This window comes from Podarcis gaigeae (genome assembly GCF_964106915.1).
Source record: "Podarcis gaigeae genome assembly, chromosome: 1".
Classification (NCBI taxonomy): domain Eukaryota; kingdom Metazoa; phylum Chordata; class Lepidosauria; order Squamata; family Lacertidae; genus Podarcis; species Podarcis gaigeae.
In genome coordinates, this window is record NC_139678.1 from 131,826,652 (window position 1) to 131,842,069 (window position 15,418).

A 15,418-nucleotide genomic window follows, 5' to 3' on the forward strand; every position below is an offset into this window, starting at 1 on the left:
AATTCGTTTTGCGAAGCACCTCCAAAACAGAAAACTCTTTCGTCTAGCGAGTTTTCCGTCTTGCGAGGCATTCGTCTTGCGGGGCACCACTGTACATGGCAGTAGTCCAAGCGAGAGATAACCAGAGCATGCACCACTCTGGTGAGACAGTGCGCAGGCAGATAGGGTCTCAGCCAGTGTACCAGATAGAGCTGGTAGACAGCTGCCCTGGACACAGAATTGACCTGCGCCTCCATGGACACCTGTGAGTTCAAAATGACTCCAAGGCTGCACACCTGGTCCTTCAGAGGCCCCATTTAGGCTCAGGGAGTCCCCCCCCCCCGAAAGAGTACCACAGTACCTCAAGGACCACCTCTCCCCATATGAACTGAGGGGGCAACATGAGAAAGGCCTTTTTTGCAGCGGCTCCCCCCTTGTGGAATGCTGCTCTCCTCAGGTTCGCCTGGCGCCTTCACTACATATCTTAGGCTGCAGGAAAAACATTCCACTTTTGAATAATGAAGCCTTTTAAACTGTGGGTGTTGGTGGAGGTAATTGTTTGTGTTTGGTTATTATGGCATGTATTTTTTTTTTATTGTGATGAAGGGTGGCATAGAAATTTAATAAAGGAGCAAACAAATAATAAGGGGAAACTTGGGCACAAATATTACATCTGAAGGCACGGAAGTTTTTAACGTTGGATGTTGTATTGTGTTTTCATTTGTTGGAAGCTGCCCAGAGTGGCTGGGGTAACCCCGTCAGATGGGCGGCAGATAAATAAGACAATTATTATGACTTTGAAGACCCCCCCCCCCCACAGGCTGCTGGCTATGCAAAGGGTTGAAAGCGCCGCCAAAGCGCCACCAATCGCTCCATTTCCTCGGGTTTCGTTTGTTTCTTCTTGCCAGGGAAAGGGCATCGAGGCCGGGCGGGCACCGCAGGGAAGCGCTCCCTCGCCAACCCCCCGTGACCCGCGACCTGAGGGGAAGAGCTCTCCTCTCCGGCTTCCGCGGCCGCGGGAGAAGGCGGGGAATGTGCGCGTGGGTATGCGCGTTGCGTGTCGGTGCGGAATACCGCGGCATTTACTCATGATTATTATTTTACTGAAGTTATATATACCGGCGCGATGTCAAAACCGAAAAGAGGAGAGGATTTTCTTTTCCTGGCAGATCCCCTGAAAACTACGCTTCCCAGGAAGCAACGGGCCCTTTCCTGATTCTCCCCTCCCTCTCCCTCCCCCCCCCCCCGGGACGGGGCTTGGGCCTGGAACTATATGCGGGGATCTATAGATGTGGGGGAGTGTTTAGGCGTCTCTGAGGGGAGGAGAGCGACGGTTGGGGAGCGTCGCCGCGGGGGCGGGGCCGGCGAGGACGTTGGCCGGTTCCGCGGCGGTGGGCGGCGCGTTCGGAGCCAGTCCGGGCGCCGGGGTTTTGCCAGCAGCGGTTGCCTGAGGCCCGGCGCCGCCGCCGCCTTTCGTGTGTGTGTGTGTGTGTGTGTGTGTGTGTTTCTTGTGCGCTTCTCTTTCCGGCGTGTGTGTGTGTGTGTGTGAGGCGTTCCTTGTTCCTGCGTGTGTTCCGGGGCCCTTTCCTGACAGAAGGTGAGCTGACAAGAGCGCGGCTCGGCCGGCGAGCGAGCGAGGGGCGGGCGGGCGGGCGCCTGCCCGCCTGCCTTGAGGGTGGTCGCTCTGCGGCGGGGACGCTCCGTTGCCGCTCCGCCCCCCGCCATGAACTACCAGCACCTCCAGCAGCAACAGCAACTGGCCAACTCGGCGGCCATCCGGGCGGAGATCCAGCGCTTCGAGTCGGTGCACCCCAACATCTACTCCATCTACGACCTTCTGGAACGGGTGGAGGAGCCGGCGCTGCAGGGCCAGCTCCGGGAGCACGTCATCGCCATCGAAGGTGGGTGACGCGGCCGGAGTTGCAGCTGCTGCTGCTGCTGGTGTTTATCTCTCTCCCTCCCCGCCTCCTGTCTGCCCTGATTCGGAAGCGAGCCCTTCTGCGCTCACCGGAGTGCTAGCCTCACCCCCAAAGAAACATCGCCGCTGTGCCTCTCTCCCTCCGCCTGTGACGATTGCAACCCTGCGCACCCGGGTAGTTCCTTGCGGAGTAAGCCCCCTTGAGTGTAGCGAAACTTGTTTCTGAGCGATGAGTCGCCAGATGGCCCACTGGCCTCTCCCTTGCTTTTATGGTAACGCAACAAAAATGTATAGCACTCTTAGTGTGTGCAACAGCACTCAAGTCGTCGTGATTCTTGCAATAACTGTGTAAGGTACAGGTGAAACTCGAAAAATTAGAATACCGTGGAAAAGTTCATTTATTTCAGTAATTCAACTTAAAAGGTGAAACTAATATATGAGATAGACTCATGACATGCAAAGGGAGATATATGTCAAGCCTTTATTTGTTATAATTGTGATGATTATGGCGTGCAGCTGATGAAAACCCCAAATTAACAATCTCAGAAAATTAGAATATTAAATGAAATCAGCAAAACAACGATTTCAAATAGAGGAATATTGGACCTCTGAGAAGTAGAAGCATGCATTCTCAGTACTTGGTTTGGGCCCCTTTTGCATCAATTACTGCCTCAGTGTGGCCTGGCATGGATGCTATCAGCCTGTGGCACTGCTGAGGTGTTATGGAAGACCAGGATGCTTCAATAGCAGCCTTCAGCTCTTCTGCATTGCTCGGTCTCATGTCTCTCATCTTTCTCTTGGCAGTGCTCCATAGATTCTCTATGGGGTTCAGGTCAGGCAAGTTTGCTGGCCAATCAAGCACAGTAATCCCACGGGCATTGAACCAGGTTTTGGTACTTTTGGCAGTGTGGGCAGGTGCCAAGTCCTGCTGGAAAATGAAGTCAGCATCCCCATAAAGCTCGTCTGCGGAATGAAGCATGAAGTGCTCCAAAATCTGCATTGACCCTGGACTTAATGAAGCACAGTGGACCAACACCAGCTGATGACATGGCTCCCCAAATCAACACAGACTGTGGAAACTTCACACTGGACTTCAGGCATCTGGCATTGTGTGCCTCCCCATTCTTCCTTCAGACTCTGGGTCCTTGGTTTCCAAATGAGATGCAAAGGTTGCTCTCATCAGAAAAGAGGACTTGGGACCACTGAGCAACAGACCAGTTCTTTTTTTCTTTAGCCCAGGTAAGACGCTTCTGACGTTGTTTCTTGTTCAGGAGCTGCTTGACAAGAGAATACGACATTTGAAGCCCATCTCCAGGATCCGTCTCTGTGTGGTGGCTCCAGCCTCATTCCGCTCCTTGTGAAAGTCCCCAGCACGTTTGAATGGTCTTTTCCTTACAATCCTCTCCAGGCTGCAGTCAACCCTGCTGCTTGTGCACCTTTTTCTTCCACACTTTTCCCTTGCACATATTTTTCCATTAATGTGCTTCGATACAGCACTTTGGGAACATCCAACTACTTCTGCAATTACCTTTTGAGGTTTTCCCTCCTTATGGAGGGTCTGGGTGATGGCTTTCTGCACAACTGTCAGGTCAGCAGCGTTCCCCAGGATTGTGCTTCCTACTTAACCAGACTGAAAGACCATTTAAAGGCTCAGGAATCCATTGCAGGTGTTATGGATTGAATAGCTACTGCACCTTTTCATAATATTCTAATTTTCTGAGATTGTTAATTTGGGGTTTTCATCAGCTGTACGCCATAATCATCACAATTATAACAAATAAAGGCTTGGCATATCTCCCTTTGCATGTCATGAGTCTATCTCATATATTAGTTTCACCTTTTAAGTTGAATTACTGAAATAAATGAACTTTTCCACGATATTCTAATTTTTCCAGTTTCACCTGTATGTCGGTGCCGTCACCGTACTGAGACAGATAGGGGTTGGCCCTAAGGTGAAGAAAGATTAGAGGCTCCAGGGCTTCCTTATTTCAGTTCTCAGTTCTCAGGCACTGAACTGCAGTGAGACTGGAAAAGCTCTTTTTATTTGCTGTGAGTTCCCCCTACCTTTTTAATAGAATGCCATGGAGTGTCTTGCTGTGTGGTCTGCATAATGCTGATCTGATAAGCTAGACTGATTTCCTAACTCTTCTATCACATTTGTTTGACGGACCTGTAAAATACTTAACAGAACATTTTTAAAAAAAAGTTTTCAGGGGAGGGTCTTAAGGAAGGAGCACCTTGGAAATAAATAAATAGTGCTGCTTTAGAAATGCAGCTGCTTCTTGGAAGTGCAAAGTACACATGTGGTGTTTTGATGTTGCATATCAGACATGAGCCTGCACACTACAGCCTCTTGAGGCAGGTGGTTGCTTGCCTGTCTTACTGTGCAGCCTAGTTAGCAAGTCCCTAGAGAATTAGTATTGCTCTGCAAAGCCTGTAGGATGTCTTTCCAGCTGGAAAGGAGTTATTGGACTATATAAAGGAGCCTTATAGTTTGATGAGTATTGGAAAGTGTGGCTGTTCCAATGCCTTTTTTGGTTGTTTGGATTTCTAGTATATCATTTTAGCATATAAGCATAATATAAATAAATAATATTTAGTTGTTGCTTTTTAAATGAGCAGGAATGCAATATACCTCTAACATTAACATATTTTTTGTTGCTCTCTCCTGTTATAAAGGAGAAGAGGGCAGAGGCTTCGAAGAGTTACTTGCATAGCCATATTGCAGAAGCTTAATCTAATCCTCCAGCCTTTAGACTGAGCAGGTGATATCTACTTGCTGTCTCATGAGCAAGTAGTTCAATTAAACCAAATATTCTTAGAATCATTAAGCTTCCTCCTGTTGGCTATGTCAGTGCATTATTGTTAAGGAGTGGTTTATATTCTGTATGGTATTTGTCCTGATTTGTATGGTATGTGGGTTGGATTGAAGTATTCTTGTTGTAAATTTTAATGCATTTTAGTTAATCTAAACTAATTTCCTCTTTACTACTCCCCCCGTCCCGTCACATGATCTCTTGCTTTTATCTGACCATTTCCTCTCTTGAGGGTTATCGGATAAAGTTTATTTGCATAAACTGTCTCACTGTTCATGTATAACAGAAAACACCTCGTAAGTTCAACTAGTGTGTATTATTACTTATATTTAGAAGTTGGTAAGTTTAGTGCTTGCTGACTGTAATGTTCCACCTGCTCCTTTGGATCAGGATTCCTTCTCAAATCTTTGCTTAGCTGCATATGATTTTCATGCATCAGTTTGGAATGCTGCAGTACAACCACTTCACCATCTTTCTATCACAGTGCCTAGTCACAAACACAAATATGTACAACTTTGAGCTTTCACATTCTTAAGTCTGCCTTTTTTACATTTGCTACATGTGATATAAGAATATATGGTAGGTTGTAATCTTTCTGATGTGAAAAATGTAGCACTTCAACTTTTTACTTTGCTTAGTGTTTCAAACCGGTGTTCCTGAATGTGCAAGAAAGAATATGGTTGTTTTTTGTTTCTTTGGGGAGAAATATGTGGTAATTATATGGAGGCATGTTATAGTGATTGCTGTTGAACTGAAGGGAGCTGTAGGGGCCAGGCTGTTTATCCATTTGTAAATTAAGGAAATAACATTTACGTTACACTGATATTGGATAGCGGTAATAGGCCATAATATTTTGTGTCTGGAAATGCTTTGAAATTTATCTGTTGAAAGTGTTTTAATATTAGGTACTGTATTGGCAGTTATCAGTGTAGTTTAGCTCACTATACAGAGGTACCTTGGGATAAGAACTTAATTCGTTCTGGAGGTCCGTTCTTAACCTGAAACTGTTCTTAACCTGAAGCACCACTTTAGCTAATGGGGCCTCCTGCTGCCGCCTCGCCGCCAGAGCACGATTTCTATTCTCATCCTGAAGCAAAGTTCTTAACCTGAGGTTATTTCTGGGTTAGCGGAGTCTGTAACCTGAAGCGTCTGTAACCTGAAGTGTATGTAAGTGTATGTAACCCGAGGTACCACTGTACTGTTCATTGGTGGCTAGCTTCAGACTCTTCAGGAAGTTAACAGTAGAGAATAAAGGCTAGCTATCTTGTCCTGTAAATTACTGGCTGGTGACAATTTAAACTACCTGAATATAGCAGGTATCTGACTTAAACATTTCAACATCACAATATCTTCAAAAGCAAGTATAGAATTGCAGTCTACTTTCCAGTGTCTCAAACTATTATGTTCCTAGTAACTTTAAAAAAACGTTATCTACTTTTATTAGGCAGTTTTGGGAAAAGGCATTTTTGTAGATTATCTTGGGGTAAATGATGCCACAGTTAAGGGGGCCTGCCCTTTGCTTTGGATTGATGGCATCTTTGATCTTTTATCAAATACTGTAGTTCTCCATCCTTGAACTAGTGAGCTGGTTTTCGAAAGTGGAAGCTCATCCTGAAGATAAAGCAGAAATATCTTTCTGAGTGAGGAAAGGTTTTTCTGCATTAAATGGAATGCCTGTTTGTGTGTGTAATTCACACTGTGAACTCCAGAATCACATGGATATTGTTATAGCACAAATTGCAAAGGCTGTCCTGTGATAGCCCGCACTTTGGAAAGGGTAAAAGCATTACTTCTGAAGATAAATGATGCCAAGTGCCAGCTTCTCTGTAGGTAAGTATTATTTTCAAACTTCTCCCTAATTTGATTACATTATTTTGGTGTACAAGATGCAAAGTGTGAAAAAGTAGAGAAATGATCTTATTTTTAATTCACTAACATTTCCCACTTTTTTCCTTAACTGAAGAGCTTGATAATAATGATAGGTTGAGAAGTCTGTACATAAATATTCTATGCGGAGTAAACATGATGTGTGAATGGAAAAACGGAAAAGATATATATAGGAATTACTATTTAAAATGTGATATTAAAAATGTGTCACTGATGTAAACTGTATTAGTTCATGTGTTTTGAAAATATAAGTAGAAAGTGTCACTGAATTGAAAAAAAAGTGACTAGACACTGTTGTCGCACCCATAACGTAGGTTCCAGAAGCCATGTGGCAAACAGCTTTTCAGTCCCAGTTTCTAACACTGCTCTGATGTGATGGAAGAATGGGACAGATTCACAAGGCACTGGGGGCAGCAAAAATACAGTCAAAAGTACATGTGACCCCTGTGCTATAGACCAGACAGAGTTGGAGAGGAGCTGTTTCCATTTTGCTATCCCCGAGATTGCTGTCAGGCATGTAATTTTTCAAAAGTAAAACAAAACCACATTATTAAAATAGGAATCAACATTGAATAGTTCAAGATGAGCATTTCAGGAAAAGGAAAGCACCATGTGCTTTGAAAATGATTGCAAATTCAGATACAAAATAAAATAAAGCAACAGCTTTAAAATACACCCAGAATGTATTATTTTTAAACTTTAGGCTTTATGAATTTCCACATATTATACTGAACTATCCCCGAAGAGAGTTTACTATTTAATATATTGATGCACACAAATATTAGTATATTAAAGTGCAGCACTGACTGTTAATAGGCCTTGTGACAGAAAACTGCAACAGCTGCTGCAGCAGCTCACTAGTGGCTAAAGCCTTTGAGATTACTCCAGAATAGACAAACAGAACAAATAAATGCAGATTAAGTTCATTGTTTAAAATACTCCATACACAGCATGTAAATTAGAGGCATATAAATTATTATTAATAAATTGTTGTTATGTATTAGAGAAATAACCAGTCTCAAATTGTTAAAAGGCCAATTGTATTAAATATGAAACACAGTTGTTACCATTGTTAACATTCACGTTGAATGCAAAATAATATTCTCAGCACACCTGAGTGCTAAGTGTAAGAAAATTATTCCAGAGTGTACTGATGTGACGCAATAGATTCAGATATCAAAAAAGACTATTTTTCCTTGGCTGCAAAAAAGAAAGGCCATCACCATCGCAATACTCTAACCATTACAATAATCAATGCTGCAATAATTCCAAAGCAATGTCTACCATATCATGTACACTCACTTGATATTCTAGATGAATGTCTGTCATACATACACCCCCTACCCTTCAACACAAACCACTGTGAAAACCAACATGAGGAGAAGGAGATGTAGCAGCAGCAGCAGAGGAGAGAGCAAGCAATTGCCCCATGACAACTAATTATCCGTGGGGCTAAGTATATAGTTTCTCACTTCTTGAATGCTGGAAGTCTAAACTTGTACAAGACACACAAAATATATGAAGCTGAACCATTTGCTTTATTTTTATACATGATTATGTTAAGCTACATAAAGTTTATCATGAAGATTTTCTAAGCTAGGAGGATATCATTGCTGCATGTAGGCAGTAATGCATGTAGGCCAGGAGGAAAACAAGCAGCTAGAATTTCTGCAATCATTGTTTCTGAACTCAGCACAGGTGGAGCAAACACTTTTGTCAAGGTCAACCAAGACATAATGCTTACATGCACTTCTAGCCAGGCTTGCTCCCAAGTCAGATTTTCTTTTTTTAAGTGTGGGTATTTTTAGATATTACTAGGTGAACTCAAGATTTACTCAATTGACTATTGAAAATGTAGTTTCTACTGAATAAACTGCAGCCTGGCAGTTAAGATGCCACAAGAATACCGTAGTATTTTTTGTACTTATTTTGCCATTTAGATAGTGCTAGCATATATTGCGCAAAATTCCTTTCTGATTTTAGTGTGATTACACAAACACCCCCCACCCGTCTACCAATTCTTCTCAGAAATCAATTCTTGCTATCTAACGAGAAGAAAGTTTTTAAAATAAATTTGTTTTATCAAAGAAAATACTTCCAGTCGTTCTGATCCTATATAGAAAGGGCAGCACTTTTAAAAGCCAAGAGAACGTGGAGTAAATGAACAGGAAGGTACTCTGATGCAGGGTTCAAAATTAGCCGCATGCCAGGTGCATTTTGTGATTGGGGATTGGTAGATTGTGAGCACTTCGAAAAGTATTGGTGCCTCCCCAGCCAGCACGCAAGTGAGATTGCTGACAGCTCCCTTCCCTTTACTGCTTTGCGTCCCGCCCCCGCCCCCCCCATGAGATCGCTGAATGCCGCCTTCCAAGTGCCGCTTTGCCTCCTCCCGCAAACATGTAAGTTCAAATTTTAGCACCATATTTTACTCACACATACACACGTATGCCCGTATTTGTAAATATTAATTATTCAAATGACTATCTTGGCCACTACTGCGGGGGCTGACCCTATTTATGTTTGTGGTGTCGAATCAAGAATTCTCAGTTAAACATCTGGGTAGTTCATATGACAACCTTGAGCTAGGTAAAGAACTATGAGAACTGAAAGAAGAAAAGTAAACTTTATCCCGGGAAAGTCTACATATATATTGGCCTATTCTTATCTTTTTTTCTTAATGGTGACACGGACCATTCATAGCGTAAAAATCTTCTTCACAACTGTGAGCAGGGCAGTGCGGGGCGGGGGGAGTGAACACAAACGACAACAATTAACTATAGCAGTGTTCACTGCTCCTGCTCAGGCTGCACAGTAAAACCATTTTGGTTCCTGAAATTCATTCTGATTGTGTAGATGAAATATAACTGATAGAATTCTACAGAATCTACTTCCAGGAAGTTTGTGGAAAGAATGTTTCCCATCCCTTCTCCCTGCCCACTGCAGTAATCTGTGCCTTTTGAGGGTTGGGAGATCCTCCTGACAAAGTGGGTTGGTTTGCAGGGGCTACTGTGGGAGGGGGAAATCACCCCCAAACTCTGCATGATTTTGTGCAATTCCCATTCCCTTTTGCCCCACCACACATTGTTCAGGAAGGGCCCCCTTATACTCTGGAAAGGCTTTTCAGGCATAAATGTGGCTGAAGCATGTGGGGAGGGACAGGAAACTTCTTCCATGCACTTGAAGAACCTTCCCCAAAGCCTCTTGAAGTTTTCGCATTCTTCCATCACATCAGAGTACCTCCCTGTTCCTTGCATTGCTGTACACACATCACACACTCTTGGCTTGTGTCTCTTTGGTTGCTGTGAAGTGAGATATTGATGAATAATATGGTTAGATTTGTTTCAGTTATGCCTTTAAAAAAAAATGTGAAGGGTTTGGGGACTAGTTCTTTGACCTTGAGGTAAAAGGTGCATTTTAAACAGTGTATCTGCTATACTACTAGATGACAGAAGTGCTGTGCATTTGTCCAAGCAGTGTAATAAACTGGCGAAAAAGAGGAGAAATACATATCTGAAGCCATGATTTTAACTCTAGATAACCAATTGTACTCTGCTACAACTTCAAATAGATTTTTATTCACTGATGCTACTGTGACATATTACCAAGTTCTTTATTACTGACACACAGATAACAAATAAGGTTGTGCTAAATTTAAAAATACTGTAGCTCCATTAGTCGAAACAAAATAAAAACAAACCTTCCAGTAGCACCTTAGAGACCAACTAAGTTTGTTATTGGTATGAGCTTTCGTGTGCATGCAAACTTCTTCAGATACCATGTAGCTCCATTCAGGTTGAGACCGTGAAACACTTTCTTTACACTTGGAAAAAGCCAACTGTTTAAGTTTAAAGAATCACTTTTATTTAAGTTTTGCACTTTACATACTGTATAGATGAGTTCATTTACCGTACTTTTCCATGTATAAGACAATATTTCCTCCCAAATTTTTAAAGTTTAAAATTGGGGGTTGTCTTATACACTGAATGTTGCAATTAAATATATAAATAAATACATGCCGCCATCCATATTCTTTCCCCCCAGCCTCCCCTCACTATTGGCCTCACGACAAACCCTGGTCTGGTACTCCCCCCCCCAGCAGCCCCCACTCCAGACATTGTCCCTTCCACCCGGTTCCCTCAGCCGCCCCCTGGCTACCCAGACCCCCCATTCCTCAAGCGCAATCACTCAGGCAGCTCTGGCAGTCACAGCTCCTCGCAGGGGTGGAGGAATCGGCTCCGGCTTTTGGGCCGGAGTGAGCCGCTCATAGGGACGGGGCGCACTGCGGGGCCTCTGGAGTCTGCCTGCCTCCTCCCACTCATCTGCCCTACACCTGGGGGGGGGGGAGAGAGGCAGTGGGTGGACTATTTGGGCCCAAGGGGCAGAGTGCAGTTCGCTCCCCTAGATGTTTGAGAGTGGAGCAGAAAAAGGCAGTTTGACTTCTGCAGCATACGAATTCCCTCTTAAAGGGTTCTTTAGCTACGATTCTTGCAAGTGATACAACTAGTTAATTAGTATTGAATACATGCTGGATTGCTAGCATGTACCAGATGTTTAATGACACTCAATACAATGTTCTACAGAAGAATAGTAGCCTGGGCATGTTACGAGAAAAGTACATGAAAATAAACACAAAGAGTGATGCTATAAGGATGTAAATATGTCATTAGGGTGGGATCCAGAGGATTTCTGCTTGTAGAAGTCTGCCTGGTCTTCAAGTGACTTGGGAAGAACCTTCTGATACATCTATCTTTAGCGGAGTCAGCGGTCAGCGGAGTTGCAACCCCCCCAAAGTGCCTTCTCAGTTTTGGAACAGCCTCCCCACCAAAGTTAGGTTGGTGCTGACTCTCTCCATCTTTTGCCACCAGCTGAAGACTTTCCTCTTCTTCCAGGCATTTGACGTAAGGGCCTTTCAGTGGCAGGTGTGAGAGAGATTAGCAGTTGTATCTTCTAATTATGTTTTTCTTGTCATAATGTACTTTACTCTTGCTGTCCACTCTGATAAAATTTATTATTAAAGTACAGAGAGGGATTAAAAAATTAATTAATTAACAATGCTAAAGTGTTACAAGCTGCCCCCTGGCATCTGATGGAAAGGAAGGATACAGTTATTTGTTATTTCTTCAGGGCTTCTTTTTTCTCTAACGGTATTGATTAAGGTTGCAAGTAAAGTATGACGATATTGCTATGAATAGTCCCTGTGCTTATTTTGCATATATTTAAGGTTAACTGAATTCGTTGTTTTTACAGACTTTATCTTTTGCATTTCATTGCCATTTAATCCTGATGTTTACACATTTTTCTCTACACCATCCTGTGTGTGTATGCATATGTAAACATAATTGCAAACCTACCAACTGAGGTTAACAGTTCATATAGCTGATGAAGTAGCAGACTAGCCCAAGAGAGCTTGTGGCATAATAAATTGGTTAGTCTTTAAGGTGCCACAAGACAAACAATGGTTTGTTAATATGATATTATTATTATTATTATTATTATTAATAGAGGTTTTTAAAAATCACTTGCATCAGTTAAGAGCTGCAATAAATCCTTCATAAATCGTGTGTGCGCGCACAAACAGGGGGTATCCAAATCTAACTGGTGCAAAGGCATGGAAATTTTACATGTTCATTTGGGTGCTGGGGGAGCATTTAGAGTACCAGTTAGCTTGTGTCTCTGGTGTTACACATTGCTTGTTCCATTTCACTTATTTTCAGTAGTTTGATTTCCATGTGGATTTTAAAGTGGGGCACAGATGCACGTTTTTGTGTTTAATGCATGTGCATAATTATAAGTGTAAGATCACAGTAAATAATTCATGTCAGTTGGGGTCTTGCTGCTTATAATGAGTTCTCATGGGCAAACCTGGATTGCTTAGCTTCTTTCAGATACATATAATACTTTATGCTTCCTATTGGGTAAAACTGACACAATCTCATTAGCTGTTAAGAATGAAATGGGAGAGAGTCCATAGAATTTCTAAATTTTCAACTCTCATGAAAGAAGAAGAAACGTTTGGACATGATATCCCGCCTTTCACTCTCCTTAAGGAGTCTCAAAGTGGCTCCCAATCACCTTTCCCTTCCTCCCCCACAACAAACACTCTGTGAGGCGAGTGAGACTGAGAGACTCCTTCGGGTAGTGATAAAGCGGGATATCAAATCCAAACTCTTCTTCTTATTGTCACACAAATCTTGTAGGCAAAATTCAGAAGATTGGATAACTGGAGACAGGATTTAAATGGTTGACTGTATGTTCAGGATCAACTGACAGAAGACTATTTTGTTATGTGCTGGTTTTAATGAACCAGTATGTTTAACACATTGGTTTCAGGTTGGGAACCTCCAGCCACTGGGCCAAATTAGGCCAAATTTTATTCACAAGACTATTTCCTCAACTATGCCCATTTGTGACTTGGGGACAGGGCAGGTGAAGACTGGAGCTTTAACACCTACTCCCCACTGTTCCTTGACAAGCTATTTGGAAATTCTGTTGTGCAGCTCATCCCTGTCCAAAACGGGGATTGCTGTAGGGGCTGAAATTGAATTTTTGTCAGGACAAAGTCTATTAAATGTTAGTACAGTTCCAGTTGTGGATACCTTGTGTTCAGATGGATGTTACTTCCAATTGTTTGGCTGAGACTTCCAAGTTTTATGCAGATAAAAATATTTTTGTCTAATTGTGCAAATATTCTGCTGCCAACAATGTTTGAGTCCTGAAAATACCTCAGTTAAGTATAAATAACATATGTTGTAGCTCTGTTATCTCTGAGGTATATCTTGGCCATCTGCTGTATCTGGAATTGGACTTGTGTTCTACATGCTGCAGAAATCTGTTCTCCCTAAATAACTTTAAGGAGTTGATAGCTAATAAGGTGGCCTAATTCAGAGTTTATCAGATGTATTACTGTAGATTAGCTATATCATTGCAATATAAAACAACTTGCATATAAGCAATTTTAGATCCAGGTATAAAATAATCTAGCCAAGCACGATACAGTACTGTTCATGATCAAGGACCAAATGTTCCTCTCCTTAGACACTTTATTTTAGGAATTTTTATAATTATTTGTTTTACATGAGCACTTAATACTGATTCCGGGATACATGAATAGCTAGGTTTTCCTGACACATGGACTTGAAGCAAGGGATATTCATTCCATGATGTATAGAAAATAGTATATGTGTTATTCTCAGTCATTCTGAATATTATGCCCAGGAGTTAACCGAGTGTTAACTTAAAGTGTGTACACACATCCCTTCTTCAACCTTACATTGCTACAGCACAACACTTTGTTTAGCCTGTTTCCCCCACCTTTTATGAAATTGGAATGTCTGCATTACAATCTCTAAAAATTTCAGTCTCTATCTCTCTCACATACTAGTTTCATTTGGATGTCACAATAAACCATTGCTTATTGTGCTGTTCAGTGAAGGATGAGATATAAATAAAATAAAACAATTACCTTGGTGAATGGTTTTGACAGTCTGAATCTTGATGTATATCTAATCAGTATTTGATGTTTTTCCTTGTATTTTTATATGTTAAAATTTTGAATGAGTGTGTTTAAGGCTACAACTCACTTATCTGGGATTAAATGCTGATAGCTTGATTCTGGGTAAAAAATATGTTTATGGAAAGGGGAAAGACTGATTGCACAAGTAACCTTTCACTCATGCAATCATATGCCATGTGTGTATGTATAAAATGAGGGTTGTACACATGTTGTGGTTGTTACACTGGTAGCTAGTTACAGAGATTACATAGTTTAGGCATAAAATGAAAGCCAGATGCAAGATCCAATTGTTTCAGTTGAGTAAATGGTGCATGGTTTCAAGAACTAGAAATGTATGAGCCTGAAGATAAAAAGAAGCCAAGTCTGCGTGCACACACACAAACAGCACATTCCTTTCAGACTTCAAGAAGTGACCTACATTTGGCTTGCTTCTGGCTATCTTGAACACCATCTGATTCTATCAGTGTGTTTTCTTTAAATGGAAAATATCTAGAGAATCTTATCATCCTTTCAACTGAATCAGCCAGAATACCTGAATTACACTGCGTATTGAGCATGTTTGTGTACAGAATAGAATTTATTTGTTATATAGATAAATGGTGTTGCAGTTTTTCTTTTGTTCATTTTTTGCTGTGATTGGTAGGTATCTGGCTAATTTATAGACTGTAAATTAATAGAGTGGCAACCTCTAAAACAGCCTTTTAAACAAGCCCACAAATGTTACTAACCTACACAGAAGAAATTTCATGTGAGCAAACAAATTCCTTCTAATCTACAGATGCTAGGCTGGTGCTTCCATGCAAAGTTGCCCTGAATTATTTCTCCTCTCTTAATTTCAATTGCTATTCTCTTTCTCATGGACTCTTGACTCCAGTTAAGGGGAAGTAATAGTACAGCTCTATTCTTCCTTGATCAGACCACACCTGGAGTGCTGTGTCCAGTTCTGAGCACCACAATTTAAGAAAGATATTGACAAGCTGGAAGGTGTGCAGGAGGTCAACCAAGATGATCAAGGGTCTGGAAACTAAGCTTTATGAAGAGTGGTTGAGGGAGTTTGGTATGTTTAGCTTGGAGAAGAGGAGACTGTTGTAGAGTTGGAAAGGCTCTTGGGGATCATCTAGTCCAACCCTCTGCAATGCAAGTCTCTCCACTAAAGCATCCATGGCAGATGGCCATTCAACCTCTGCTTAAAAACCTCCAATGAAGGAGAGTCCACAACCTTCTGAGGGAGTTTGTTCCAATGTCAAACTGCTCTTACTGTCAAAATGTTCTTCCTGATATTTAGTAGAAATTTCCTTTTTTGTA

The 15,418-nt window shown here is 42.0% G+C and overlaps 1 protein-coding gene across 3 annotated transcripts in view; it reads left to right on the forward strand.

Moving 5' to 3' along the window:
* The first annotated feature begins 1,231 nt into the window (after positions 1-1,231).
* Positions 1,232-15,418, forward strand: part of AGAP1 (ArfGAP with GTPase domain, ankyrin repeat and PH domain 1) — a 316,238-nt gene continuing 302,051 nt past the window's right edge. For all 3 annotated transcript variants that reach the window (XM_083706024.1, XM_083706025.1, XM_083706026.1), the window contains exon 1: positions 1,232-1,880. In XM_083706024.1, coding sequence (XP_083562150.1) covers positions 1,703-1,880 — 178 coding nt within the window. In that variant the 5' untranslated portion in view covers positions 1,232-1,702. The remainder of the gene's footprint in view (positions 1,881-15,418) is intronic.